The sequence below is a fragment of the Lampetra planeri genome, chromosome 4 (genome assembly GCF_965212315.1).
Source record: "Lampetra planeri chromosome 4, kcLamPlan1.2.h2, whole genome shotgun sequence".
Taxonomy (NCBI): domain Eukaryota; kingdom Metazoa; phylum Chordata; class Hyperoartia; order Petromyzontiformes; family Petromyzontidae; genus Lampetra; species Lampetra planeri.
The window spans coordinates 31,916,448-31,944,419 of record NC_136110.1 but is presented as its reverse complement, the minus strand read 5'-3'; the positions used below and the strand labels follow the sequence as shown (position 1 = coordinate 31,944,419).

Here is a 27,972-nt window from a genome sequence, read left to right as displayed (position 1 = left end):
GGCCAGGCCACGTGGTTCGCACACCGCTCGGACACGTCCCAGGTGGACACGGAGGAGACGGATCGGGACGTTCACGCGCTTTATACACTAACGACACACGCGCAGGCAGGACCCCAACATTACCGCCATCGCCATCATCATCGTCGCCATCATCATCAGTAGTCTTGACATCCTCATCGCGCACCGCAATTAAATCCCACCACCCCCCCCCCCCCCCCCGGTAGTTAACCTGACACATTTGTGGGGGGGGGGGGGTTCTAGTTATCTAACAATTGAGCCCCCCCCCCTCTTACAGCACCAGCGATCCCAGTTCGATAAAAAAAAATTTAAACGTAAAACAAAAAATATTTGCATCGTATTTACCTACTCCTTTGTATCGTTTTCCAGTTTGAACTGGCCTCGTCTGTATTGCTTCTTCAATGTTGTTGTTATTAATCAGCTTGCACCATCTGTATCGTTTGTTGCGTCTCGTTTGTTCTGTTTGGTCAGTCACGTCTCGTCGGTTCGGACCGCTCAGCCTAAAAAGGGACCATTTGCAAAAATCGAAAACGATAAATATTTTGGTTCATACACACAAACACGTGCGCGCGAGATTGGACGGGTGCATCATGAGGATTACTCATCATCACCATCATCGATTAATCGTTTCTGCCGACCCGATTGGGAACCCCAAGAAAAAAATCCGCGGAAGTTCTCGCGTCGCCTATCCACGTTTACCAATTTTTTTTTGTGGGAAGAGTTCAAATGCCGGTCACCCTTGAAACTAACCCATCTTCAAACGCGCTGCCGCTACGGTGATTAAGCTGCTCCTCGCTCGTGGGAGAGTTGGTGGCATCAGTGGCCACGGCAAACGCAATCATGAACGGAAGTAATCAGACGGCGTTCTGCCACAACGAACACGCACAACACACGCGTGCACACCGACGGCGGTCGTGTTCAGTTTAACACGTGTGAGGCTTTCGCGACCAATATTATTCATAATCAACGTGTTTGGGTTAGATCGCGTTATTTATAAATGTGTCGTAACCCTCCACCACCCGACACGGCCAATCAGCAAAAAAAGTGTCACGTTAACAAAAGACAAATAGTTCACTACTTTAGCCCACCGGTGTGTTGAAGCGTGAAACCACAACATTTACAATTACCAGCGAAACGTCGAACTACTCAAATTGTAAATGTTGTGGTTTCACGCTTCAACACACCGGTGGGCTGTAGATGGTGCGTACTCTGCAGAAGGGCCATTGCCCAAAACGTCGGTTCTATTTTTCCCTTTTAAGGTGACATCGGGCAACGAGTTTCTTTGTTGCTTGACTCTTGTGGGCTGGCGTGGCACGTGTTTACCAAGCATCGGGCTCGTGCAGCGCGTATCCAATTATCTTGGACGGAGGTTTGGGATGCGTTGGGCAGGGCGGGTGGTCATTCAGAGGGTTAAATTAAGCGATTCGACTTTGTCAATCACAGCGCAGACCCAACTATTATATATTATTATTCACCTCGTTTAACCAGCACAGGCTCACTGGATCATCCCATGACTCTTTGTTAGCAGGATCCTGCCACGTTATCGCAGACGGGGGGTGTGATTGACTCTTTACTTGCTGTGTCCTTAACAAATTGAGTCATTCGATGGGTAATTTGCTTTTGTTTGGTTAATTTTGGCACAGTATGGATGATCACGATGCCGCCAACGCGATTTGGCCGACTCGCACGAACGTGGGATTGTTCCCTCACAGCTTTGTGCAGGCGATGGTGAGGATGTTGATCACGATGATGATGGTGATCACGATGATGACAGTGATCACGATGATGTTGATCACGATGATCACGAGTACTGATCACAATCACTGATCACGATGGTGATCACGATGATGACAGTGATCATGGTGATGTTGATTACGATGACCGCGATCACGATGACGTTGATAATGATCACAATCACTGATGACGATGATGTTGGGAATGTGTTTGATCGCGTTCGTGGTGACGCTTGGAGCTGCACAACGGCGCCATCAACCGCTCGCTGTGCGGACAACACCGTGCACTGTACACAGCACGCACTGTACACCGCCGCATAACGCACTGTACAGTGCGTGCACCGCACCTACTGTACACCGCGTACACTGTACACCGCATGCACTGTACATCGCACCGCACGTCACGTGCACGCACTGTACACCGCGTGTGTGCATTGTGCCTACTATATGCGCTCTATACAGCGCACACCGAACTGGACACGAATGCACTGCACATGGTGCTGTGTGTACAGCTGCACACTGCGCTTGCCGCGTGTACAGCTGCACCGTGTACAGCTGCACATTGTGGGTGCTGTGTGTACAGCTGCACATTGTGGGTGCTGTGTGTACAGCTGCACATTGTGGGTGCTGTGTGTACAGCTGCACATTGTGGGTGCTGTGTGTACAGCTGCACATTGTGGGTGCTGTGTGTACAGCTGCACATTGTGGGTGCTGTGTGTACAGCTGTACTGGGCGCACTGAGAACGCGCGACTCCGATTCGGGAGAGTTGTTGTCATGCGCGGGCACTGTGGAGATTTAGGCGCAATTCCACGAAAATCCATTCTGGACCCCGCATCCGCTTCGCGTGTACGAGGCTCGGTGCGTTGTTTTGTGAGCTGGTTGTAAACTTCGTCTATCTGGCGACACCTAGCGACCGCTTTGAGGATATTTGGGCGACTTTTCGCCTTTGAGGAGTTTGCAACAGCGACATTTGTTTTCCTCTCGCCACTGCACGGGTCTAAATGTGTCCACAGGACGCGGGGTCAGGGTCGGGGTCAGGGTCAGAGCAAGGGTCAGAGTCAGTGTCACAGACAGGGTCAGGGCCAGTGTTGGAGCCAAGGTTAAGGTCACAGCCAAGGTCGCGGCCAGGGTCTGTGTCACAGCCAGGGTCAGGGTCAGAGCCAGAGTCGGTGTCACAGCCAGGGTCAGGGCCAGTGATAGAGCGCCAAGGTTAAGGTCACAGCCGAGGTCACGGCCAGTTTTAGAACCAATGTTAAGGTCACAGCCAAGGTCACAGCCAGGGTAAGTGTCACAGCCAGGGTCAGGGTCAGAGCCAATGTCAGTGTTACAGCCAAGGTCAGAGCCAGGGTCATGGTCAGTTTTAGAACCAGGGTTTGTGTTGGAGGCAGGGTCAGGGTTAACCCGATGTCAAAGGATGCTTTGTTGTATTCTTTAAATGTTGCACAAAATGTCGCATGTTCGTCGTTGCAGTTGCGTGTTACCGAGGCAATGAGCTCAATGGTGGCCCAGTGATTCTTAATAAATTATAAAGTTCAGGCCGCGAGGCCCAACCCTCGCTCTCCTCTCTTGCCTGAGCGACCCAGCTAAGGCAACCCGGCAGAGGATCTAGGCAAGCAAAGGCGTCTTCTCGGCCTATGACTAAAAACAAAACAATCCGGTATTTTACATAAGTCATTAAAGGTGCAAATGAAGGCAGTAACATGTATATATAAAACATAATACTTAAAGTCCCGTATTCCTATAAAACTGTCAGGCATAAAACAAATTTTGCCACATGGGGAAATGACCGTCACCTAAAGCGCGGTGCGAGGTTGTGCAACAGCAACATTCGAAAAGAGCAACACAGAAATCGTGGTCGCTCGCAACGTGTCTGCAGGGAAAGTCGCACCAACAGCTACGTGGGGGGGCGTGGGGGGTCCTGTACGGAGATCCAACGTCCCGCTTTGGCCAGAAAAGTCCTGGTGGTGCAGAAAGTATGTCCCAACACCTACCCCCCCCCTAAGCTATTCTGGCTGCCAGTTGAATTATTCTTGTCTCGTGCTCGAGAGCAAAGGCTGAGTAGTGAGTGAGTGGATGTGATGGAAGTCGATACCCCGCTAAGTTGGTAACTTTGCAACGTGAGGGTAATGCTGTGGATGGAGCAGGTGGAGCTGCCTTGGTAACAGGCTCCCAGCGGTCTGGCTGCCTCTAGTTGGGTGGGGATGGCACCACGGAGAGGAAACTTGACCGTAAACTCCAGCACCCAAAAAATTAGATTGCCATACCTTGCCAGCTGTTTATGAGCCGACTGGCCAACCAAATGCTAACCATTAACCGCAACCAGCTAGTATGTCAAATTAGTACGAACAATAACCCCTAACCAGCCACTACCGCTAGTCCTCCCACAGACTCCAACTCTTAACAGACCACCAGCTCCTCGTACAAACACGGTCACTGTCCATAACTGGCTAACTAGCCACTCCGGCGGATCAAATACATCCCAAGGGGGGATGGCAGTTTAAAAATGTCAAGCTGTTTAAACAGGGCCCGACATTAATAACCACCCCTCCCCCAAAATAATACATATTTGGGGTCTCAAAGGAGGGGGGGGGGGAGATTAACCCCCATTGCTCCCCACTAACCACTAGCCCTCTCACTAACCTAACCTCACCATAAATATACCAACCCTGCCAAATCACTCTAATTCTATGTAACTAGCCAACCAGCTAGCCACGAGTATTACCCCTCACACCAACCTTAACCCTAAACCCCAGATTTTCCTTTCCACCGTTTGTTCCTTCGTCACTATCGGCGATGACTGCGTCTCCCTGCGGTGGCGATGGCCATGGGGCTGGCCTCTGTGTGCGAACAGTCACCGTCTCTACGCGCCGGAGGCATGCAACACAGACGATACAAAAACTCGCGTTTGGTCCATGGGTCACAGCCACACTCACACAGACACGGGCACGCACACGGGCACAGAGATGGACACGGAGCCGCGCTTGCCGCGCACACCACACGGATGCGGTTAGTCACAGGCAGGGCCGTCCATGGGGAGGGGGGGAGGGTTTAACCATACCGTGTGGGCCCCCGACACTTTCAAACTAAACCGGAATTATTACATCTGACACTGTGACATCGAAGCGCGGAGCCCCCCTCCCAACCCCAAAAGCGCGGGACCTGGGGTGGTCGCCCCGATTCGCCGTACCCTAGGGACGGCTCTGGTCGCCGGACACAGGTGGTCGTGTGTGTGTTGACCCCTAACCCCTCATGTTATTGCTACACCTGTGGGGGGGGGACACATGGGGCAGAGTGAAGTGGGGGGGGAAGGGGGTCGTTGGTGGTTCTTGTACGCCCCGAATCCCAGCCGCCCCTCTTCTCACCACGTCATAGGCTCTCGTACCAACGGGCCCTGTTCACGGATCCACATACGTCACTGAAAACACAGCAAGGTGGGGCGGCGCTCATATAAACTACAATATCATGCAGCTCCATCCAGCAGGGACAGCCGCGCCTGCCCGTAGCGTCAAGGGCACAGGATTAAAGGCGCAGGCCCTGCAATTATTTGATCACGCCACTGCTCGCAGAAGGATCTCCACTACAGAGAGCTCTCGAAGAGTGATATTTGACCTACTCTTCCAGCCTGGCCAGACTTCTTGGAAGAGGTATGTACCCATCACCACGTGCGACCTGTGGCGCAGAATGTCCCGTGGATGTTCAATGATCGCCCCCTGTGTGTCGATCGCAGGGCACAGGGGCGGTTGTCCCGCAGGATATGGATGTGTTTCGCTCCCCGTTGGCTCAAATTCCGTACCATAAGTCGTACCGAGGGCATCGCGTCCGCTCACGAACGTCGCTACGTTCCGCTAGCCGCGGTTTAAAATTAAAATCATTCCGTCACGAATTTCAACGTTCGGCCTCGACTGCAGTGACCAGCAATCTCTCTCGCACGCGTGCGCAGAGACACACGCGCACGCACGCGCGCACACACACACACACGGTCAGCCCACCAATAAAATAACATCACAGTCAACCGAACTCGTCAAATACCCATCCACCCGCCCGCCAGCTCCCCCATCCTCCCACCAAACCACCACCCCCCTTGTCCCCGAGTCCCTGAGACCCCGGGTGGGGGGCCAAGGGAGTGACTCTCTTCTCCCGTCCAAACCCCGTTGGGGTGGGGCGAGGGCCCGGCCTGGTCGCAGTGTGGCCCCAGGATAGGCCCAGGGTGACTCGAGGTGGCTTGGCGTCGTCACTGCAGCATGTTCTTTATCTGTTTGCACGACGTCTCGTCGTTGATATGTCGTGTCGTGTACCTTGGGAGAAACGACAAAAGAGATGCTCAGCTGTTGGCACCACTGGATGTGAATACAGGATTCAGACACCTCTGGTTATTGTATTTACCGTATGGAGCCAACCGTGCTAAATCGGAGGTGTGGGGGGAAGGACAACAAACTAAATCGGAATAAAAAATGTATTCTCAATCGTAATGAGTTAATGTTCTCAGCCCAATCACCAACGACTCACAAAGTGACCTGTAGAGACTCACACAGACTGGGCTGTCATGAAACCGGATTCGCAAGTGTTAGTTGCTCGTCCCAGCCCAGGCACCAGTGACTGCACAACAACATCTCATTATGTTCAATTAAGACTTTTTATTTCATAATAACGATCGCACTGCACATCCTTTGGAATTGACGGTCCCTCCAGCCAGCCAGCAAAAAAAAAAAAAAATCTACATCCTTTTTAAAATCCACTGCTGGATGAAGGCCTTTCCAGGATGGATGTGCCTCGCTCCCTGTGTCGGTCAAGGGGGTTGTTTCACGATAGCTCAACATGGTGGTCGTGCGGATTGAGACCAATTTAGATATCCTTCGCCACAGACGTCCATGGTCAGGAATCAAACCAAGGTTGTTGGATTCATAAGCACAGCGCGCTAACCACTGAGCCACCACTCCACCGTTGTTACCCAAGTTGTTACCTGAGTGCGTTCAGAAGCCCCTCCACACTCGCCTGGGGCTGCTCCTTCAGCACCTTAATGCAGCCCTTCATCTGTGGACAGCACGCACAGCACACACAGTACAGGCATTACATGGAGCACACACAGTGCACACAGTACAGGCATTACACGGAGCACAACACACAGTACAGACATTACACGGAGCACACACCTTACACAGAGCACATACATTACATACACCACACGGTGCACACAGCACAGCATGTAAAGCACACGTTACATTTAGTATACACATGTACAGCACAGACAGCACACACAGTAAACAGTGCACATGTAGAGCACATGCACCTCGCTCTCGAGGAACACTGGAGCCTCGTTAACGATCCGACAGTCGATCAGCAGCCTCCTCCTGTCCGGGTCGCCGTGGGTGATTCTAAACCTGCGCCAGGGATTCCCACGGCCCACCTGGATTCTATCCGATGACGCACGAGTGGCGATGCGTGTATATTGTTGTACGTATGTTGAACTTCTTTCGCACCGCGCGTACGCAGCCAGCCGTGCTAATCGGAGGCGCGACGATTGCAAGACGACGATGACCACTCACTCCAGCTGCGCAGGCGAAACACCGCGGCGCGAAGAGTCGCCATTCAGATTTCACTTCGTCTTCCCGGCGGGATGACACAAACGTTCGATCCGCTTCCGATGATGTCATGTTCTTTGACTGGCTCGTTAAACGCGATCTCACCACCCATCATCTTCTGTCGCTATTTCCACACGACAGGAGACGACTCGGACCATCCCCCCCCCACCCCGTCTCCACTCACGTCCAGCTTGGAGGTCTTGGCGAAGGCCCCGACTGGGTGAACGTGGTCGTAGAGGATGATGAGGCCCACCATGACACGCAGGCAGAAGAGCATCGAATCCTCGCTGCCAAACCGACACCGGTACTCCCTGCGGAAGAACCACCACCACCACAACCACACAAAACCACCTACTTGCTGCACTGCCCAGGGTACTACACGAGCCTCTGGCCGTGCGTTGTGTTGTGGCTGGGCGTGGTTGTGGTGGTGTTGTGCTGTTTAAGTTGTGTTGGGCTGGTCTGACGGTGTTGTGGTGATGTTGTTATGGTGGTTAAGTTGTGTTGTGGTTGTAGTGGTTGTGTGGTTGTTGTTGCAATAGCAAGTGGAAGTTCACGGCGTATCCAGCATGGCGCCTAGCTCAGGATCGCCATGGTGGTGTAGTGTTTCCGTGTTGTTGTTTACTAGTATCGTTGTGGTGCGGTGTTGTTGTTTACTAGTATTGTTGTGGTGGTGGTGGGCCCGCTCACAGCATGTCCAGCATAGCCTTGCACAGGCTTGCCATGGTGGTGTAGTGTTGTTGTTGTGAACTAGAATTGTTGTGTTGTTGTGAACTAAAATTGTTGTGGTGTAGTTTTGTTGTGTACTAGTATTGTTGTGGTATAGTGTTGTTGTGTACTAATATTGTTCTTATCGTGTTGTTGTTGTGTACGAGTATTGTTGTGGTGGTGGTGGTGGTGGTGAACTCACGGCGTGTCCAGCATGGCCTTGCACAGGCTCGCCATGGTGCTCAGGCAGTCCGTCGTGTTCTCCAGAGGCACCACCGACTCGTGCTGCACCAACAACCCCCACCCCCAATCCGTGCATTACAAACAAGACCAAGGCTCAACACTGCAATTCATTATCTCGTCGCATAGAAATGTATACACTCTGTAGAGCAGCGTTCTTCATTGCAAGGCCCGTGGGCCACTGGCGGCCCCTGATGGCCTTTGATGCGGCCCCCGACAATACAGAACGAGTGAATAACCCCCCCACTATCATCATCGTCGTCGACGTGCTGCTGTCAACCCCCAATGGTTTCAACTGTGTGGCGACCCTCACACTGGCGATGTCTTATCGGCGAAAGTGCCCCCCGCCCCCTCTGAAAATTAGTGAAGAACACTGCCGTAGTAGTGCCTTATTGCAAGGCGCGTAACAACAATTAGAAAATTGCACGTAAGATGATAGTGGTTGAGATATTTAAGAGTAGTGGGGTTGTTGTTGGTGGTGTAGTTTTGGTGACAGAAACAGGCGGGAGTGGTTGAGGAGGGGTTGAGGTAGGCCTGGTCGTGGCTGGGGGAGAATCTTGGCCTACTCTTCCACGCAGGGCCCGACGCCCTAAACAAAAATGGCTTGCTTGCGGTTCTCAAGGGCTCTGTTTTCTAGCAGTGCCACCGTAATTCTGGACTGTAGCGCCGTTTCCACTTCCCGTTTTTGTGCAAGTACGACTGAAAAAAATACCAAGCGAACGTGGAACCTTGGGGCCCAATGTTGGCCCAACGTTGGTTCTGACCACGTGCCAACCTTGGCTCAACGTTGGCTCAACGTTGGCACGTTTACTGGAGTGCAGTTACAATGAAGTTCAGTGCAGTTGCATAGGTTCAGCTCCTGCAGCTGAGTTGTCTCCCTCGTGTTCTTGTACATGTAATAGTAAAATCATAAACTGCATTTGCATCACCATTTCTAAGGTTAATAAATAGCTCAGTGGCATTGAATTATCCAGTTTCGTTGTGATCTCTATTTTTGAATCAAAGCACACACAATAAATTGTCAACGTACCTTGAACCGTACGTAGCTGACTGTACCAATCGGTGGTGCTAATATGTTGTACACGTCTAAGCGTGTAAAACATTATTTTGTATGATGAACAAGTATTGCAACGTTTGCAAGTGAAATCACTATTTAAATTGTTCATTTAAACCACAGGGTGGCGCCACCATCACCACCACCAACATCAACATCATGACCATGATAACCAGCATCATCAACATCGTCATCTTCAACATCAACACCACCACTACCACCATAACCATCACCGCCACCACAATCATCAACATCATCATCACTATCATCACTACCATGTGCATCTCCACCATCAACACCACCATAATCATCACTACCATCATCACCACTACCACAACCATCATAAACATCAACAAGCATAATCACCAGCATAACCACCATCATCAACAAAAACCAACATAACCACCAACAATCACCACTGTCATTAACACCATCACTATCATCATAACCACCACCACCACCCAAATTATGAACATCAACACAACCAAAATCACCACCACCACCACCACTACGAGCTCTACCACGTGGTCCCGTGCCGTACCTCTGAGACGAATCTGGTGGTGGCGTTGCTCAGCGTCTTGAGCATGGGCGTTGACTCGGCGTAGAAGAGCGACATTCTGTTCGCCATCTCATTGCTCACCTCCGCCTCCGTGCCAGCCTAGCGCAGGACATGCGTGGGTAGGGTGCGCAGGGTGGTACAGCGTGGGTATGGTGGGATAAGGGTGGTACACGTGGGTAGGGTGGGATAAGGGTGGTACGCGTGGATGGGGTGGGTGGGGTGAGTAGGGTGGTATGCGTGGGTAGAGTGGTACGTTTGAGCAAAGTGGTACACGTGGGTATGGTAGGGCAATGGTGGTATACATGGATATCGTGTGTAGGGTGGTACGCGTGGATGGGGTGGGTGGGGTGAGTAGGGTGGTATGCGTGGGTAGAGTGGTACGTTTGAGCAAAGTGGTACACGTGGGTATGGTAGGGCAATGGTGGTATACATGGATATCGTGTGTAGGGTGGTACGCGTGGATGGGGTGGGTAGGCTGGTACAGGTGAGCAGAGTGGTAGGCATGGGTGTGGTGTGGCGAGGGTGTACACGCGGGCGAGGGTGGCATGTGCCGTACTCACGTTGCTGTTGGTCATGCGCATGCGACTCAGGGTTCGGCGGTAGAAGCTGAAGTCGTTCTGAACGGACGGGTTTGTCATCTGCAGAGCACACCCCACGGTACACACACCATGGTACACCCCATGGTACACACACCATGGTACACACCATACACCATGATACACACCCTACACACAACACTGTAGATACCCTACACACAACACTGTAGATACCCTACACACAACACTGTAGATACCCTACACACAACACTGTAGATACCCTACACACAACACTGTAGATACCCTACACACAACACTGTAGATACCCTACACACAACACTGTAGATACCCTACACACAACACTGTAGATACCCTACACACAACACTGTGGATACCCTACACACAACACTGTGGATACCCTACACACAACACTGTAGATACCCTACACACAACACTGTGGATACCCTACACACAACACTGTGGATACCCTACACACAACACTGTGGATACCCTACACACAACACTGTAGATACCCTACACACAACACTATAGATGCCCTACACACAACACTGTGGATACCCTACACACAACACTGTAGATACCCTACACACAACACTGTAGATACCCTACACACAACACTGTGGATACCCTACACACAACACTGTGGATACCCTACACACAACACTGTAGATACCCTACACACAACACTATAGATGCCCTACACACAACACTGTAGATACCCTACACACAACACTGTGGATACCCTACACACAACACTATAGATGCCCTACACACAACACTATAGATGCCCTACACACAACACTATAGATGCCCTACACACAACACTATAGATGCCCTACACACAACACTATAGATGCCCTACACACAACACTATAGATGCCCTACACACAACACTATAGATGCCCTACACACAACACTATAGATGCCCTACACACAACACTATAGATACCCTACACACAACACTATAGATGCCCTACACACAACACTATAGATGCCCTACACACAACACTATAGATGCCCTACACACAACACTATAGATGCCCTACACACAACACTATAGATGCCCTACACACAACACTATAGATGCCCTACACACAACACTGTGGATACCCTACACACAACACTATAGATGCCCTACACACAACACTATAGATACCCTACACACAACACTGTAGATACCCTACACACAACACTGTGGATACCCTACACACAACACTGTGGATACCCTACACACAACACTGTAGATACCCTACACACAACACTATAGATGCCCTACACACAACACTGTAGATACCCTACACACAACACTATAGATGCCCTACACACAACACTGTAGATACCCTACACACAACACTGTGGATACCCTACACACAACACTGTAGATACCCTACACACAACACTATAGATGCCCTACACACAACACTGTAGATACCCTACACACAACACTATAGATGCCCTACACACAACACTGTGGATACCCTGCACACGTGGGACACTACGGTACACACCATGGTACACTCTGAACAATGGTAAACGGTGAGCTATGTGAAACTGCGATGCATGGTAAACTGCAACCTCGTGGTAAACTGCGGCCCATGATTATCACGGTTACCTTGAGTTCATCGAACTGCAGGGTGAAGTGCAGGATCTGAGCGAACTGCTTGGCGAGCGCCTGCTCCCGCTCCAGGTGCTGCACGGGGGTGCAGGGGGGAGCCGTGAGCACTTCCAGCAGCCGCACCATGGCTCGCTCTGGGGGGCAGACGGGGGGGGGGGAGGGACGGGAGGGGGGGGAACTCACGTTAGGGCGGAGAGGGGGGCACGGGACCTCCCCAACCACGCCACCCCACATGTCGCCTAGAACAATCACTCTAAATTCCACTCCCCGCGTCTGTCCATGTCTCTCCCCGTCTTCTTGCGCCTCCTCTCTGTCTTCCCGTGTCCCTGTGTCTCACTCTCCCCCCATGTCTCCCCGTGTCTCACTCTCCCCCCATGTCTCCCCGTGTCTCACTCTCCCCCCATGTCTCCCCGTGTCTCACTCTCCCCCCATGTCTCCTCGTGTCTCACTCTCCCCCCATGTCTCCCCGTGTCTCACTCTCCCCCCATGTCTCCCCGTGTCTCACTCTCCCCCCATGTCTCCCCGTGTCTCACTCTCCCCCCATGTCTCCCTGTGTCTCACTCTCCCCCCGTGTCTCCCCGTATCTTACTCTCCCTCCGTGTTTCTCTATGTCTCCCCGTTTCTTCACGTGTCTCATTGTGTTTTCCCATGTCTCTCTGTGCATCACTCTCCCCCCATGTCTCTCCGTGTCTCACTCTTCTGCCCGGCGTCTGTCCGTGTCCCACTCTCTCCGCGTGTCTCCCCGTGTGTCTCCGCGTGTCTCCTCCGTTATCGTCTCCCCGTGGCGCGTCTCACCGAGCTGCACGGAGAACTCGTAGAAGCCCTTGAGCTTGGAGACGAGGGGACACACGGCCGCCCAGACGCGGCCCTGAGCTGCCTCGTCCTCCGGGTGGGAGATCGCCTGGGGGAGGGAGACGCGGGAGGGGCGTGGGGGGGACATGGGGGGGCACGTGAAGATATGGCGAGACACGAGGAGACACAAATACATGGGGATACACTGGCACCCATAGTGGGAGGGACAATGAGACGCGGGGATACATGAGGTTGGAACTGTGGGGTCCATGGGTGTGCGTGTAGGGTCTCTGTAGGGGTGTGTAGGGGTCTATCTGGGTGTCTATTGGGGTGTAGGGTTCTGTATAGAGGTCTGGGTAGGGGTGTGTGTGGGGGTCTCTGCAGGTGTGTGTAGAGTTCTGTATATGGGTCTGTGTAGTGGTGTGTGTGTGTGCGCGGTTCTGTGTAGGGGTCCATAATAAGGGTGTTTGGGTTAAATCACGTAACTATAAATGTGTCATAACCCTCCACCACCCGACACAGCCAATAAGGGTTGTTACATAAACAACGCGACAATTAGTTTACTACTTCAGCCCACCGGTGTGTTGGAGAGTAAATCCACAACATTTACAATGTGGGTACCGTGACGTTTCGCTGGTAAGCAGCATCGGGTGATTTACGTCACAAACTTTACTGGCTGTGTCGGGTGGTGGAGGGTTACGACACCCTTATACTTACGGCGATCTAACCCAAAAAACCTTTATTATGAATAATTTTGGTGGCGAAAGCCTCCTGCGTGTTACACCGTGCAGGGGTCTCTGTCGGGGTCTGCGGGGGGTGGCGTACCTCCCGTATCTCGCTTCCCGCGCCCGGGTAGTCCCTGAGCTCGGACAGCAGCGTCTCGGCCACCGAGAGAACGGCGTTCACCTCCTCCCAAACGTCGCGCTCCGCCTCGCTCGGCTCCGCGTCTACACAGCACACCACCGCACATCACCGCTCACCACCGCTCACCACCGCTCACCACCGCATTCCTCACTGCAGTGTCCACAGGGAACCACGCACGCCACGCACCACCACCCACGTTGCACACCGCATGCTGAACCCCGCACTCCACGCACCATGCACCACACGCACCACACGCAAAACACCTCGCACGGCTGTACACGACTACACACCGCACCATGCACCACACACACCGCACACCACACCACCCACACTGCACATTGCCCCACAACCACTCATCAGATATAACATACCACACCAACACAGGCACAGCAACAACCGCACGGCACATCTTAACACACAGCAGCAACCAGTCACGCAACACAGCACGTCACACCACACCGCCCCACCCCAAGCAGAAACGCGCACACCCACCAGACGACATCACAACATACTGAACCACACAAGACACCTTATGTCCCCCCGTGTGTCCTGTCCCCCCCCTCCCCCTCCATATCCCCAAATGTCCCCATGTTCCTGTGTGGTTCTGTGTTACCATGTGCCCACGTGTCCCCGTGTATGTCTGTGTATCCATGTGCCTGTTTGCCCCGGTGTCTGTACCCATGTCCCCGTGTGTCCCCGTGTGTCTCTGTGTTACCATGTACCCACGTGTCCCTTGGTGTCCCTGTATAAGCATTTGTCCCTGGTCTCCACGTGTTCCCCATGCATTCGCTCCTGTATATCCACGTGTCTCTGTGTGTTTCTGTGCGTCCCTGTGTCTTCGTGTGTCCGTGTGTCTCTGTGTGTCCATGTCTGTCCTCACTTGACCCAGTGCCCCTCTATCCCCGTGCCCCCGTGTGTCCCCCTCTCACTCTCAAAGTCCAGGAAGAAGTTGGGCCCTTCGTGTTCCAAGTCGGGGCTGTTGAGAACCTTGAGTAGATTCCCCATGACGGAACCTGGAGACATCATCGCCATGAGTATCACCATTCCCACCAACACATCACCATCGCCACACACTCGCCATCGCCACCGCCACACCATCATTATCACCACACCATTAACACCACAAACATCACCACCACCATCAAAACAATCACTGCACCATCAGCAGTTGCGGATCCGGTGGGGGGGGAGGCGATGGGTAAGATGCCCTCCCCCCCTTTGAGACCCCCGAGACATTGATATTTTATTGATATTTGCCCGAGACAAATAAATTGAATATTTTAATTTCGTTCATGCCGTGAGGCCCTGTTGAAAGAGCTTGGATCCCCCTCCCTCCACCCCCTCAACACTTTCGCGAAGGAAGCTTTCACGAACCACCGCTGCAAACATCAGCACGCAACACCATCACATCTCAGATTAGTGCGGTTGGCCACGTACGGTGCGAAAGAAGCTCAACGTACATACGTCGCCGCCACACCATCGCTCCACCATCACAATACCCACCATCAGAACACGACACCATTAAAACACCATCATTTTACCTTCACTATACCACCACAATGACCATCATCTCACTACACCGTCACTAATACATTACCTACATCAAGCGCTGTTTGCGAGAACCTATGAAGGCTGCACGATGTAAGAGGTGGGGTAGGGCGGTGATGTGTAGTATAACCAGTACCACGTCCAGCCGCCTTCGTCTCCCCAGCAGTGATTGATGCTTACACACCACACTGGGGGTACACATTTCGGGCTGAGTCAACCTAGGAGAGAGGCCCAGGACCATGTTCCGATAAAAATTTCCATTGTAAAGCGTGAACCGGAGTTGAACCCGGTTGGCCACGTTTGTAGTGCGGTGGGAAAACCCCACTGCACACGAAGACAAAGATCACCCGTATAGCCTCAACAGACTGTTGGGGCAGGTGCTGTTAGCGAACACCTATGAAGGCGGCACAGCACACGAGGGGGTGGGTGGCCAGCACCACGGCCGACCGCCTTTATCTCCCCAGGTACAAAGAGACACGCACATTCGTACGCTCACGCTGACATAGAGTCGACCCTAGGTGAGGCCCAGGGGCCAGTTCAGATCATCGTCACTGATGTTGATGGTGCAACGTGAACGGGAATTGAACTTGGGTCGCCAGGTCCACAGCGCAGCGCGTCAACCACTGCGCCACCGCTCTCCACATATACACAAAGACACACCCTTACAGACGTATGCATTCACGTATACATAAATGTACATAGAGTACACACAAAGACACGCACACAAACACACTCAGCTGTCAATCATCCCGGAACTGTGCCCACGCGCTCCAGGTGTTTCCTCGCGAGTCACGTGATCACCCGCACCCCTGCCCCTCTCTCCACCCTCCCTTCCTCCTCTCCACTCCACATTAATAGACCAAGACCGCGTCCTCATCGCACGACTGTGCGCGGGTGTGAGTGTGGGAAGCGGTCGTGCAGCGGTTAGCGCGCTGCGCTACGAACCCGCGACCCAAATTCGATTCCAGCTCACGGCCACCAACACCCAGTGACGATTATCTGAACTGGTCCTGGGCCTCCCCTAGGTCGACTCAGCCTCAAATGAGTACCTGGTGCGGTGTCTAATAATCACCAATGGGGAGACAGGCGTGGTTGCTGGCCACCCACCCCTTTGTGTGTCATGCAGCACCTTCATAGGTGACACTCGCTAATGACACTTTTTTTACGTGGGACCTTTGTCTTTGTGTGTGTACGTGCAATTAGTTTACATGTAGTGTGTGGCACAATGTACCCTTTGGTGTAGGGGTTGGCAACCTGAGGCTCCAGAACTGCATGCGGCTCTTTACAGACTGCTGATTCGTGACGTCGCTTATTAAGAAGCCATCACCTCGAAATCACCCCACATTGCATTGTGGCACTTGAAATATTGAGGTGTTTATTTTTTAGCGAATATGAAAAAAAATGGCTCATTGTTATTCTGGTTGCCGACCCCTGCTTTAGTGTGTAGCATTTATGGTGTACACTAGCGTGTGATGTAAAGTAGTGTGCAGTGTAATGCGTGTGGAAAATAGTGTAATGTTTCGTTTTATAAAGCATCGTTCATGGAAATTGCATCTCACACGACCCAAAAACCACGAAAAGAACACCAAAAAAGGCTCGTGCTGGAGGCCCCAGCTGGGCAGGCATCATGACGTCCTCCGACCAACCACAAAATCCTACTGCGTTTGGCCACGTGGAATGTTCAAACACATTGTGGAGGAGAGGCTGCCTTTCCTGTTGTCGGGAGCTGGGCCGGTACCGTCTGAACCTCTGTGGAATATAGGAAGTCCGAGGGAATGGTTCTGGCTTCGGTCAACATGAGGGGTGGACAGTCCTTCACTTGGGGTTGGAAACTGCCAAACAACAAGAAGTGGCTCTTATTTTCGACGAAATAATGGAGGTGGTGTTGTAATGTGGCGGCGAGGTGTGCGAAGCTGCTAGATTCTGGCTCTTGTGGCCTCGCCTCCCCATAAATGAGGCAATTAAGATTCGTGCTGGTGTTTTACGCTTCCACTGAAGATGAACGTCAGTGGAGGGATGCAATCAAGAGCTGATGAGTCAGATGCCCTCTATCACGCCCTGACCCAGGTCCCGGGTAAAGCCCGAGTGCGTCTTGGTGGACGCACCTAGGTTGGATTGCTTGTAAGGCATGGGCCATATCAGTTCAATGACAATGGTAGGAGGCTGCTAGACATCTGTAATCACAAACATAAGTTCAACCAATATCATGGATACATGCCAGGTCCCAGTAATAATATCTATTGGACTATACATTACAGCGATGGAACAGCGAACCTCGCATGAAGGTGATCTGCCCATTTTTGGCACAGTAGTTGGCACAGTAGAGGGCACAGGTGGTGCATCTGCCAGCTGTCTCAGTCAACCCAAAACCCCTGGGTCTGCTCCGTGACCTGCCAGCGAGCCTTCTACACTTTACGTGGCCTCAAGGTGCACCTGGCCGAGCACAAGCCGCTGTGGTGACGTCACCACCACTGTTGTGAATTCTGGTGTATGTGTGGGGAGCGATAGTGCAGTGGTCAGTGCACTGCACTGTGAAACTAGCAACCCGAGTTCCATTCCCACTCACGACAAATAACAGTGGCGAATTTTTGAACCGGTCCTGTGCCTCATCTAGGTTTACTCAGCCTTAAAGAAAATGAGTACCTGGTTCGGTGTGTAAACATATGCGGTGGGGAAACAAAGGTTGTCGGACGTGGTGTTGACCACCCACCCCCTCGTGTGCCACAGTGCCAGCCTTCATAGGTGCTGCTCGCTAACAGCACTTGCCCCCAACAGTCTGTTAAGGCTACAGGGGAAGCTTTGTCTTTTGTGTGCGTGGGTGTGCGGGCAGCTTGTGGATGCGCGGGCTTCCCCGTGCACATGGCGAGAGCTCTCCTGCCGGCTTCCAATTTTATACCGCAGCAGCCCCACGGGGACGTGACGACACGCGGCGTGAGACGGCGTGATGGTGGCGGTGGGGATGGGGTAGTGATGGTGAAGATAATGATAATGGTGGTGGTGGTGATGATATTGGCAGTGATGGGGTAGTGATGGTGATGTTGGTGGTGATGGTGAAAATTATAATGGTGGTGATGGTGATGAAATTGGCAGTGATGGGGTAGTGATGGTGATGATGTTGGTGGTGATGGTAAAAATGGTGAAAATGATTAAATTGATGGTGGTGATGATGATATTGGCAGTGATGGGGTAGTGATGGCGATGATGTTGGTGGTGATGGGATAGTGATGGTGAAGATGGTGATGAGGTAGTTGATGGTGGTGGCGGGGTAGCGATGGTGAAGATTATAACGGTGGTGATGGGGTAGTGATGGTGAAAATGATAATGGTGGTGATGATATTGGCAGTGATGGGGTAGTGATGGTGATGATGTTGGTGGTGATGGGGTGATGGTGAAGATGATGATAATGATGGTGATGATGGTGGTGGTGGTGATGATATTGGTGGTGATGGGGTAGTGATGGTGAAGATAATTATGATGGTGGTGATTGTGGTGATGATGATGTGTATGGTGATTGTGGTGATGGTGATGGTGGCTGTGATGGTGGTGATGATGATAATGGTGGCTGTGATGGTGTAGTGGTTGATCGGAAGCATGATGATGATAGCGACTTATGGGGTAGTTAATAGGATTTATTTTTGCGCAGGTAAAACCCATTGGGTTAAAGAAGCCTGTTTCCAACAGCAAACAATGAACCGTGAGGGGCCGCGTGAGCGTCCGTGAGTGACAGGCATCTCTCTCGCTCTGTTACACAACCGCGTGTACGTGCCCAATTATCACTTCATTAGCATATCATTAGCATATCATTATGCACGACCGTTGCGGGGAGGGTGATGTCGGGAGGAATGGCGAGCTAGAGAAGATGATGGTAGTGGTGGTGATGGTAGTGGTGGTGGTGGTGATGATGATGGTAGTTGGTGGTGGTGATGGTAATGGTGGTGATGATGATGGTAGTGGTGGTGATGATAATGGTAATGAGAATGGTGATGGTAGTGGCGGTGGTGATGATGATGATGGTAGTGGTGGTGATGAAGATGATGGTGGTGATGGTGCTGGTGATGATGATGGTGGTGGTGAAGATAATGGTGGTGATGGTGCTGGTGATGGTGCTGGTGATGGTGGTGGTGATGAAGATGATGGTGGTGATGGTGCTGGTGATGATGATGGTGGTGGTGAAGATAATGGTGGTGATGGTGCTGGTGATGATGATGGTGGTGATGAAGATGATGGTGCTGGTGATGATGGTGGTGATGGTGATGATGGTGGTGATGAAGATGATGGTGGTGATGGTGATGATGGTGGTGATGAAGATGATGGTGGTGATGGTGATGATGGTGATGATGGTGGTGATGAAGATGATGGTGGTGATGGTGCTGGTGAAGATAATGGTGGTGATGGTGCTGGTGATGATGGTGCTGGTGATGATGATGGTGGTGATGAAGATGATGGTGGTGATGCTGCTGGTGATGATTGTGTGATTTAAGGGTTGCCCCCCCCCCGCCCCTACACCCCGGAGAGTCTAGTCCGTCACTGGGGGTTCTCTCCGTGGCCTCTCTGCGGGGGGCCCAAGCGTGCCACCTGAGCCCCCCGCCCCCCCCCCCCCACGGTGATTGTGGCAGACACGACAGCGTGCACTGTACACGCACAGACACAGATCCCCCCGTATAGCTTCTAACACGCAGGCTTTCGCGACCAATATCCATAATAATAGAGGTGAGGTTTTATTTAGTAAGGTTCGTCACGTGTACAGGACGTGCCAATTCGTCACTAGGACAGCACACACACGGTCTGTGTGTGTGTGTGTGTTGGACAGAAAATGTTGTGGATTTACTCTCCAACACGGGCGGACGAGCAGGGCCGCCTCCACTTTACATTCAGGAGCCGACTGGAGATCTTCTTACACGCAGCGTCCCCCCGTCAAGGTCCCCAACACCTAGCGGTCGTGCCCCCCCCCCTTCCATCCCAGCTGTGGAACTCCCTACTGGTGCCCCCCCTATTTCTGGAACTCCCCACTGATGCCCCTTGAAACACTTTTCTTCTATTCAGTGAAACATTTTTTTAAGGCTTCACCCTTTCTGGCATAAACGCAGAGATCTGTCAAGAAGTTGTTCTCAAACGCCCCGTAGACACCAATTTGCGAGGCATCATCGAGTCTGCATCCACCGCACAGACTTGGGGGTCAATGGAGGTCGCCAAAAGGCGACCAGCACCAGGACAATGCACACACCCAGAGCATTGACAGCTCGCCTCAGCGGTTGTTGTCGGATACATAAATCCAAGAGGTCGTCCCATAGATGACTTTCTTAAGAGTCGGCTTCGTGCCTCCCTGGCGCTTATTCTGCCCCCCCCCAGGTTTATTCTTAAGTTTCATTGTCGGGCGCCTTGAGACGTGATTGCGAAAGGCACCAAATAAGGGCAAATTAATATTATTATTTAGAGAGTTTCCCCCAAAGGAGTGGAGTGACGTCACGACCACAAGCGCGAAGTTCCGAAAATAGTTCCGAGTTTGTTCCAGGAGGCCGAACACCACGAAGACCGCTTTACCTCGCGATCAACGCTTTACCTCACGATCAACGCTTTACCTCGCGATCAACGCTTTACCTCGCGATCACCGCTTTACCTCACGATCAACGCTTTACCTCACGATCAACGCTTTACCTCACGATCAACGCTTTACCTCGCGATCAACGCTTTACCTCGCGATCAACGCTTTACCTCACGATCAACGCTTTACCTCACGATCAACGCTTTACCTCACGATCAACGCTTTACTTCACGATCAACGCTTTACCTCACGATCAACGCTTTACCTCACGATCAACGCTTTACCTCACGATCAACGCTTTACCTCACGATCAACGCTTTACCTCACGATCAACGCTTTACCTCACGATCAACGCTTTACCTCGCGATCAACGCTTTACCTCGCGATCAACGCTTTACCTCACGATCAACGCTTTACCTCACGATCAACGCTTTACCTCACGATCAACGCTTTACCTCACGATCAACGCTTTACCTCACGATCAACGCTTTACCTCACGATCAACGCTTTACCTCACGATCAACACTTTACCTCACGATCAACGCTTTACCTCACGATCAACGCTTTACCTCACGATCAACGCTTTACCTCACGATCAACGCTTTACCTCGCGATCAACGCTTTACCTCACGATCAACGCTTTACCTTGCGATCAACGCTTTACCTCACGATCAACACTTTACCTCACCTTTACCTCACGATCAACGCTTTACCTCACGATCAACGCTTTACCTCACGATCAACACTTTACCTCACCTTTACCTCACGATCAACGCTTTACCTCACGAGGGCTGCTTTACCTCACGAGGGCTGCTTTACCTCACGATCAACACTTTACCTCACGATCAACGCTTTACCTCACGGGCGCCGCTTTACCTCACGAACAAAGTCAAAGACACAGGCGCGTGTACTTGCACCAAGTATTTAACGGACTGCTGGAAAGTAAACGTGACGACGTTGAGCCAACACGTTGGCACGTGAAGTTGGAACCGTTGGCCCAACGTTGGCTGAACGTCGGCACGGCGCACTATCGATTAACTCAACGTGTTCATCAATAACACCGTGACCTTAAAATGGACAACAGGCGACGTCTTGGGCAATGGCCCTTCTTCAGAGCGCATTTAGAGAAGAGTCACTGCCCAAAACGTCGTCCAGTATATGCATATTTTTAAGGGCACGCAGTGTTATTAACTAATGTGTTGTTGTTGTTGTTTGTGCACCACTGCCAACGCAGCAGCATCACCAAACACTCAAAATCACATTTGGTATTTACTAAGCGCATCATCATCGTCATGATGATCATGGCAATGACAAAGATGATGATCAACATCATCATCATCCATGATCAATCCACTGCTGGGTGAGGGCCTGCCCAAACCGTCGTGGTTCAACCCACCGAGTGGCCACGCGGGGGCCTATTCCATGGCACAGAGCGAGCGAGCACTTTGAGAGGTTAATCTTTGAGACAGGAATCAGAGCGACCTTAGGGGGAAAAAAGCAAGGGAACGTTGGACTAACGTTGGACTAACGTTGGACTAACGTTGGACCAACGTTGGCCCAACGGTTCCAACCACATGTCAACGTTGGCCTAACATTGGATCAACGGCTCCAACCACATGTCAACGTTGGTCCAAACACATGCCAAAGTTGAGCAAACATTTGCATGTTGACTGGGGGAAATACTTGTTTCGTAAAAAATGGGATAGGTGACTGAGATCCTGACCACAAGGGGTTCATCGCCAGGTGTTGGTCACGGAACCGGACAGGAGGCTCCGTGGTGGGGCAAGCGGCTGAAGGTCGTGAGGTCAACTCCTGCTTGGCTTGGGGTGGGGGGATGGAGAGGTGGTTGCCTCAGCCCATGAACACTCCAGTGTCCATACAATGAGCGCCACGCTTTGGGGAAGTCCACATTCGGTTTTGTCTGATGGACACATTCTGCATCGCGCCATAGAAACGTGGATGGTCCACCATTGACTCGACAGATAAGCACCACCTCAATGGACATTTGAGCAGAAGAAGCATGTCTTGGGACCACCTCGTTCACCCTCGTTTCGTCAGGCCCATAACGAAGACAAAGATCCTCCTATAGCCTTAACAGACTTGGGGCAAGTGATGTTAGGGAACAATACCAATTATATTATGAAGGCTGGCACGACACACGAGGGGGTGGGTGGTCAGTACCACACACACACACTCTCATACACTTAGACACACACACTCATACACTAAGACACACACACTCATACACTAAGACACACACACTCATACACTATGACACACACTCATACACTAAGACACACACACTCATACACTAAGACACACACACTCATACACTAAGACACACACACACACTCACACACTAAGACACACACACTCATACACTAAGACACACACACACTCATACACTTAGACCACACACACACTCATACACTAAGACACACACACACACACTCACACACTAAGACACACACACTAAAACACACACACTAAGACACACACACTCATACACTAAGACACACACACACTTACAAAAAGCGGAAGTATTTAAATACGGAAACATAAACCCGGCTCCATCAGCGGAAAATGCACCGAGGGGTCAGAGGGAAACAGAGAGAAGTGGGGGGGACCCTGCGGTCCCCTCTCTTCCTGCCCCCATCACTCCCTGGTCCCCTCGTCTCCCTGATCCCCCGTCTCCCTGATCCCTCGTCTCCCTGATCCCCTGTCTCCCTGATCCCTCGTCTCCCTGATCCCCCGTCTCCCTGGTCTCCTCGTCCTCCGATCTCGCTATCTCCTCAGTCGCCTGTCTCCTAGGCCACTGTCGTCGTCCTCTCTCTCTCTCTGCTCCCTTCTCTGGTCTCCCTTCACCCCGTGGCGAGCCTCTCGTCCTCGTCCTTGGTACGGGGAGTGGGCAAAAAGGTTAACAACAATTATCGAGACATGTGGTGATCAACTCCCCCCCCCCCCCCCATGTCACTCCATCATCATCACCATCAGTACCATTATGCCACCACCACCTCTACACAAAGACAAACAAAGATCCCCCGTATAGCCTGAACCTACTGTTGGGGCAAGTGCTGTTAGCGAGTAGCACCTATGAAGGCCGGCACGGCACACGAGGGGTGGGTGGCCAGCACCACGCCCGGCCGCCTTCGTCTCCCTAGTGGCAATGTTTTAACAAACTGCACCAGGTACCCATTTATTTAGGCCGAGTAGGCCTAGGGGAGGCTCAGGACCGGTTCTGATAATCGTCACTGGTGTTGGCCGTGAGCGGGAATCGAACTCTGATCACCAGGTCCGTAGCGCAGCGCGTTAACTACTACACCACCGCTCCCCTCTACACACCATCATCATCATCACGCCATTCCTCCTCACATCACCTAAAACCTCTCCCTCCATCATCCATGCCTCTCTTTCCTATTCTCCCTTCCCAATCCCCCCTTACCGATCCTGCGCGCACCTTTGAGCATAGGGGAGAAGCGGGGAGGGGGAGAGGGCAGCTATTTAATCAGAGAAGCGTGCCCCCTATGACCCCCATAGGGAGATGCGCGTGTTTGTACACACACACACGTGTACACACACACGTGTACACACACACACGTGTGCACTCATACATGACACCAAAAGACAAAGGTTGTTGGGGCGAGCGCTGTTAGCGAGCACCTATGCAGGTCGGAATGGCACACGCGAAGTGGGTGGCTAGCACCATGCCCGGCCGCCTTTGTCTCCCCAGTGGCGATGTTTACACGCCACACCAAGACTCATTTGAGGCTGAGTCGACCTAGGGGAGGCCCAAGACCGGTTCAGATAATCGTCACTGGTGTTGGCCGTGAGCGGGAATCAAACTCGGCCCGCCGGGTTCGTAGCGCAGCGCGCTAACCACTACACTACCACTCCCCACACTCACACTGTCACACTCACACTGTCACACTCACACACTCACAAAGATCCCCCGTGTAGCCTTCACAGACTGCAGGGGCAAGTGCCGTTAGCGAGTAGCACCTATGAAGGCCGGCACGGCACACGAGGGGGTGGGTGCCCAGCACCACGCCCGGCCGCCTTTGTTTCCCCAGTGGCGATGTTTACACACCGCACCAGGTACTTTTGAGGCCGAGTCGACCTAGGGGAGGCCCAAGAGCGGTTCAGATATTCAGACATTGTTATTGGTCATAGGCGAGATTGGAACCGGTTTGTATCACAGTGCGTTAACCACTGCGCCACCGCTCCCCACAGATACACATACAAGTGCACGCACACACGTGTGTATGCGCACACACAGATATACATACACACACGTACACACGAACACACGCACGCATACACACACACGAACACACGCAAAGCCACACACATACAGTGCAGGGAGCAGCTTCCTCCGACCGCAACATCCTCATAGTACACACACACGTGCACACACACACACGTATACACACACGTGCACACACACACACACACGTGCACACACACACACGTGCACACACACACACACGTGCACACACACGTGTACACACACGCGTACACACACCACACTTGCGTGCACACACGCGTACACACACGCGCACACACAACACACACGCGTGCACACGCGTGTACACACACACGTGCACACACGTGTACACACACACGTGCACACACGCGTACACACACACACGTGTACACACACGCGTACACGTGCACACACGTGCGTACACACATACACGTGTACACACATACACGTGTACACACATACACGTGCACACACAAGCACACGCAAGCACACACACACGCGCGAATATACAAAGGCGAAGAGACTCGCACACGTGGAGTAGACACGCGCACAGATCACCCCCCCCCCCGCAATCTTCTCCGGTGCAATTGCACCGCCTGCACACTCGACAGTCGTAGCCACGCGCACACACACGTAATGACAAACACACACACGTCATGACACACACACACGTAATGACACACGCAGACACACACACACACACGTCATGACACACACACACGGAATGACACATACGTAATTACACACGCAGACACACACACACGTAATGACACACACACACACGCAATGACACACGCACACACTCACGGAATCACACACGCAGACACACACACGTAATGACACACGCACACACTCACGCAATGACACACGCAGACACACACACGTAATGACACACACGTAATGACACACATGTAATGACACACACACACACGTAATGACACACGCACGCTCGGGTACACATTGACACACGCACGCACACGCGCGTGCATGAACAATCGTGTGCGCACGGAATTACCCACTACCCCCCCTTCACCCCCCACACACAAAGACAAAGATCCCTCGTATAGCCTTGAAGAGACTTGGGGCAAGTGCTGTTAGCGAGCACCTATGAAGGCCGACACGGCACACGAGGGGGTGGGTGGCCAGCCAACACCACGCCCGGCCGCCTTTGTCTCCCTTGTAGCGATTATTTTACACATCGCCCCAGATTACTCATTTGAGGTTGAGTCGATCTAGCGGAGGGCCAGGACCGGCTTTAGATCATCGTCACTCGGTGCTGATCGTGAGCGGGAATCGAACTCGGGACGCGGGGTTCGTAGCGCAGCGTAGCGCTAACCGCAGCGCCACCGCTCCCCACACGAATACATTCGCATGCATTTACACACAACGCCTTGACACGCGCACACAACAACAACAACAAAGACAAAGATCCCCCATATAGACAGCCCGGGCTGTTTGTGTAAGTGCTGTTAGCGGCACACACACACATTCATACAAAGACAAAGATGACCCCTGTAGCCTTCAGCAGACTGTTGGGCCAAGTGCTGTTAGCGAGCACCTATGAAGGCCGGCAGGAGACACGAGGGGGTGGGTGGACAACACCACGCCCGGCCGCCTTTGTCTCCCCTAGTGGCGATGTTTACGCCAGGCATCCTGTTACTCATTTAGGGTCGAGTCGACCTGGGTGAGACCCAGGACCGACTAAGATATATTCAGACGTTGTTAGCGTTGTTCGCGAGCGGAATTTCGAAGCTCGGATCTCCGGGTTCATTCAAAGCGCAGGGCGCAAACCACTGCGCCACCGCTCCCCATACACGCACAGAACGCGCGCGCACACAACAACAACACATTGGCACGCACACAAACAACAACAACACATTGGCACACAAACAACAACAACAACAACAACACATTGGCGCGCACACAAACAACAACAACACATTGGCACGCACACAAACAACAACAACACATTGGCACACAAACAATAACAACAACACATTGGCACACAAACAATAACAACACATTGGCACACACACACACAACAACACATTGGCACGCACACACACACACAACAACAACACATTGGCACACACACACACAACAACAACACATTGGCACACACACACACAACAACAACACATTGGCACACACACACACAATAACAACAACACATTAGCACGCACACACACACACACAACAACACATTAGCACGCACACACACACACACAACAACACATTGGCACACACAACAACAACACATTAGCACACACACACACACACAACAACACATTGGCACGCACACACACACACAACAACAACACATTGGCACACACACACACAACAACAACACATTGGCACACACACACACAATAACAACAACACATTAGCACGCACACACACACACACAACAACACATTAGCACGCACACACACACACACAACAACACATTGGCACACACAACAACAACACATTAGCACACACACACACAACAACAACACATTAGCACGCACACACACACACAACAACAACAACACATTGGCGCACACACACACAACAACAACTCATTGGCACATACACACAACAACAACAACACATTGGCACACACAACAACAACAAACAGTGCCGCGCGTTCCCGACGGGTACCGAGCAATGGACGCGGCGCTTCGAGCAGCGCAGAGCGCGCTAAGGGGGGGGGGTCGGGACGGACCTCGCTCGGCCGGGCGGTGCGGGGCTCCTTCCTGCAGGGGCGCGCGGCGGTGCCTCGAGTCGCCCGGCTTGTCCCGAGCGAGCGAGCGTGGTCCCCCGCGTCCGACTCCCCCCTCCCTGCTTCTCCCTCCTCCTCCTCCTCCCCGTTCTCTCCTCCGCCTGCTCCCCCACCTTGCTGATCCCCTCGATTCTCCG

The 27,972-nt window shown here is 52.3% G+C and overlaps 1 protein-coding gene across 1 annotated transcript; it reads right to left on the bottom strand.

Annotated features, from left to right (window-relative positions):
- Window positions 1-62: 62 nt before the first annotated feature.
- Window positions 63-27,894, bottom strand: LOC144717960 (CYFIP-related Rac1 interactor B-like). The gene is made up of 11 exons (XM_078593806.1): window positions 27,779-27,894; window positions 14,647-14,730; window positions 13,679-13,800; window positions 12,857-12,962; window positions 12,059-12,195; window positions 10,450-10,527; window positions 9,872-9,988; window positions 8,239-8,321; window positions 7,516-7,642; window positions 6,713-6,783; window positions 63-6,047 (listed from the first exon to the last, which is right to left on the bottom strand). The coding sequence occupies exons 2-11, from the start codon at window positions 14,720-14,722 to the stop codon at window positions 5,984-5,986; spliced, it is 981 nt and encodes a 326-aa protein (XP_078449932.1). The 5' UTR covers window positions 14,723-14,730; window positions 27,779-27,894; the 3' UTR covers window positions 63-5,983.
- Between the last annotated feature and the right edge of the window lie 78 nt (window positions 27,895-27,972).

What these genes read in the sequence shown, in the direction of transcription:
- LOC144717960 (XM_078593806.1), bottom strand. Translation starts at nt 14,722, where the DNA reads ATGGGGAATCTACTCAAGGTTCTCAACAGCCCCGACTTGGAACACGAA. An exon ending in CGAGTTCTCCGTGCAGCTCG is followed by an intron (nt 12,196 to 12,856) that starts GTGAGACGCGCC and finishes TCTGCCCCCCAG; the next exon opens with AGCGAGCCATGGTGCGGCTG. An exon ending in TGCAGTTCGATGAACTCAAG is followed by an intron (nt 10,528 to 12,058) that starts GTAACCGTGATA and finishes TGTGCTCTGCAG; the next exon opens with ATGACAAACCCGTCCGTTCA.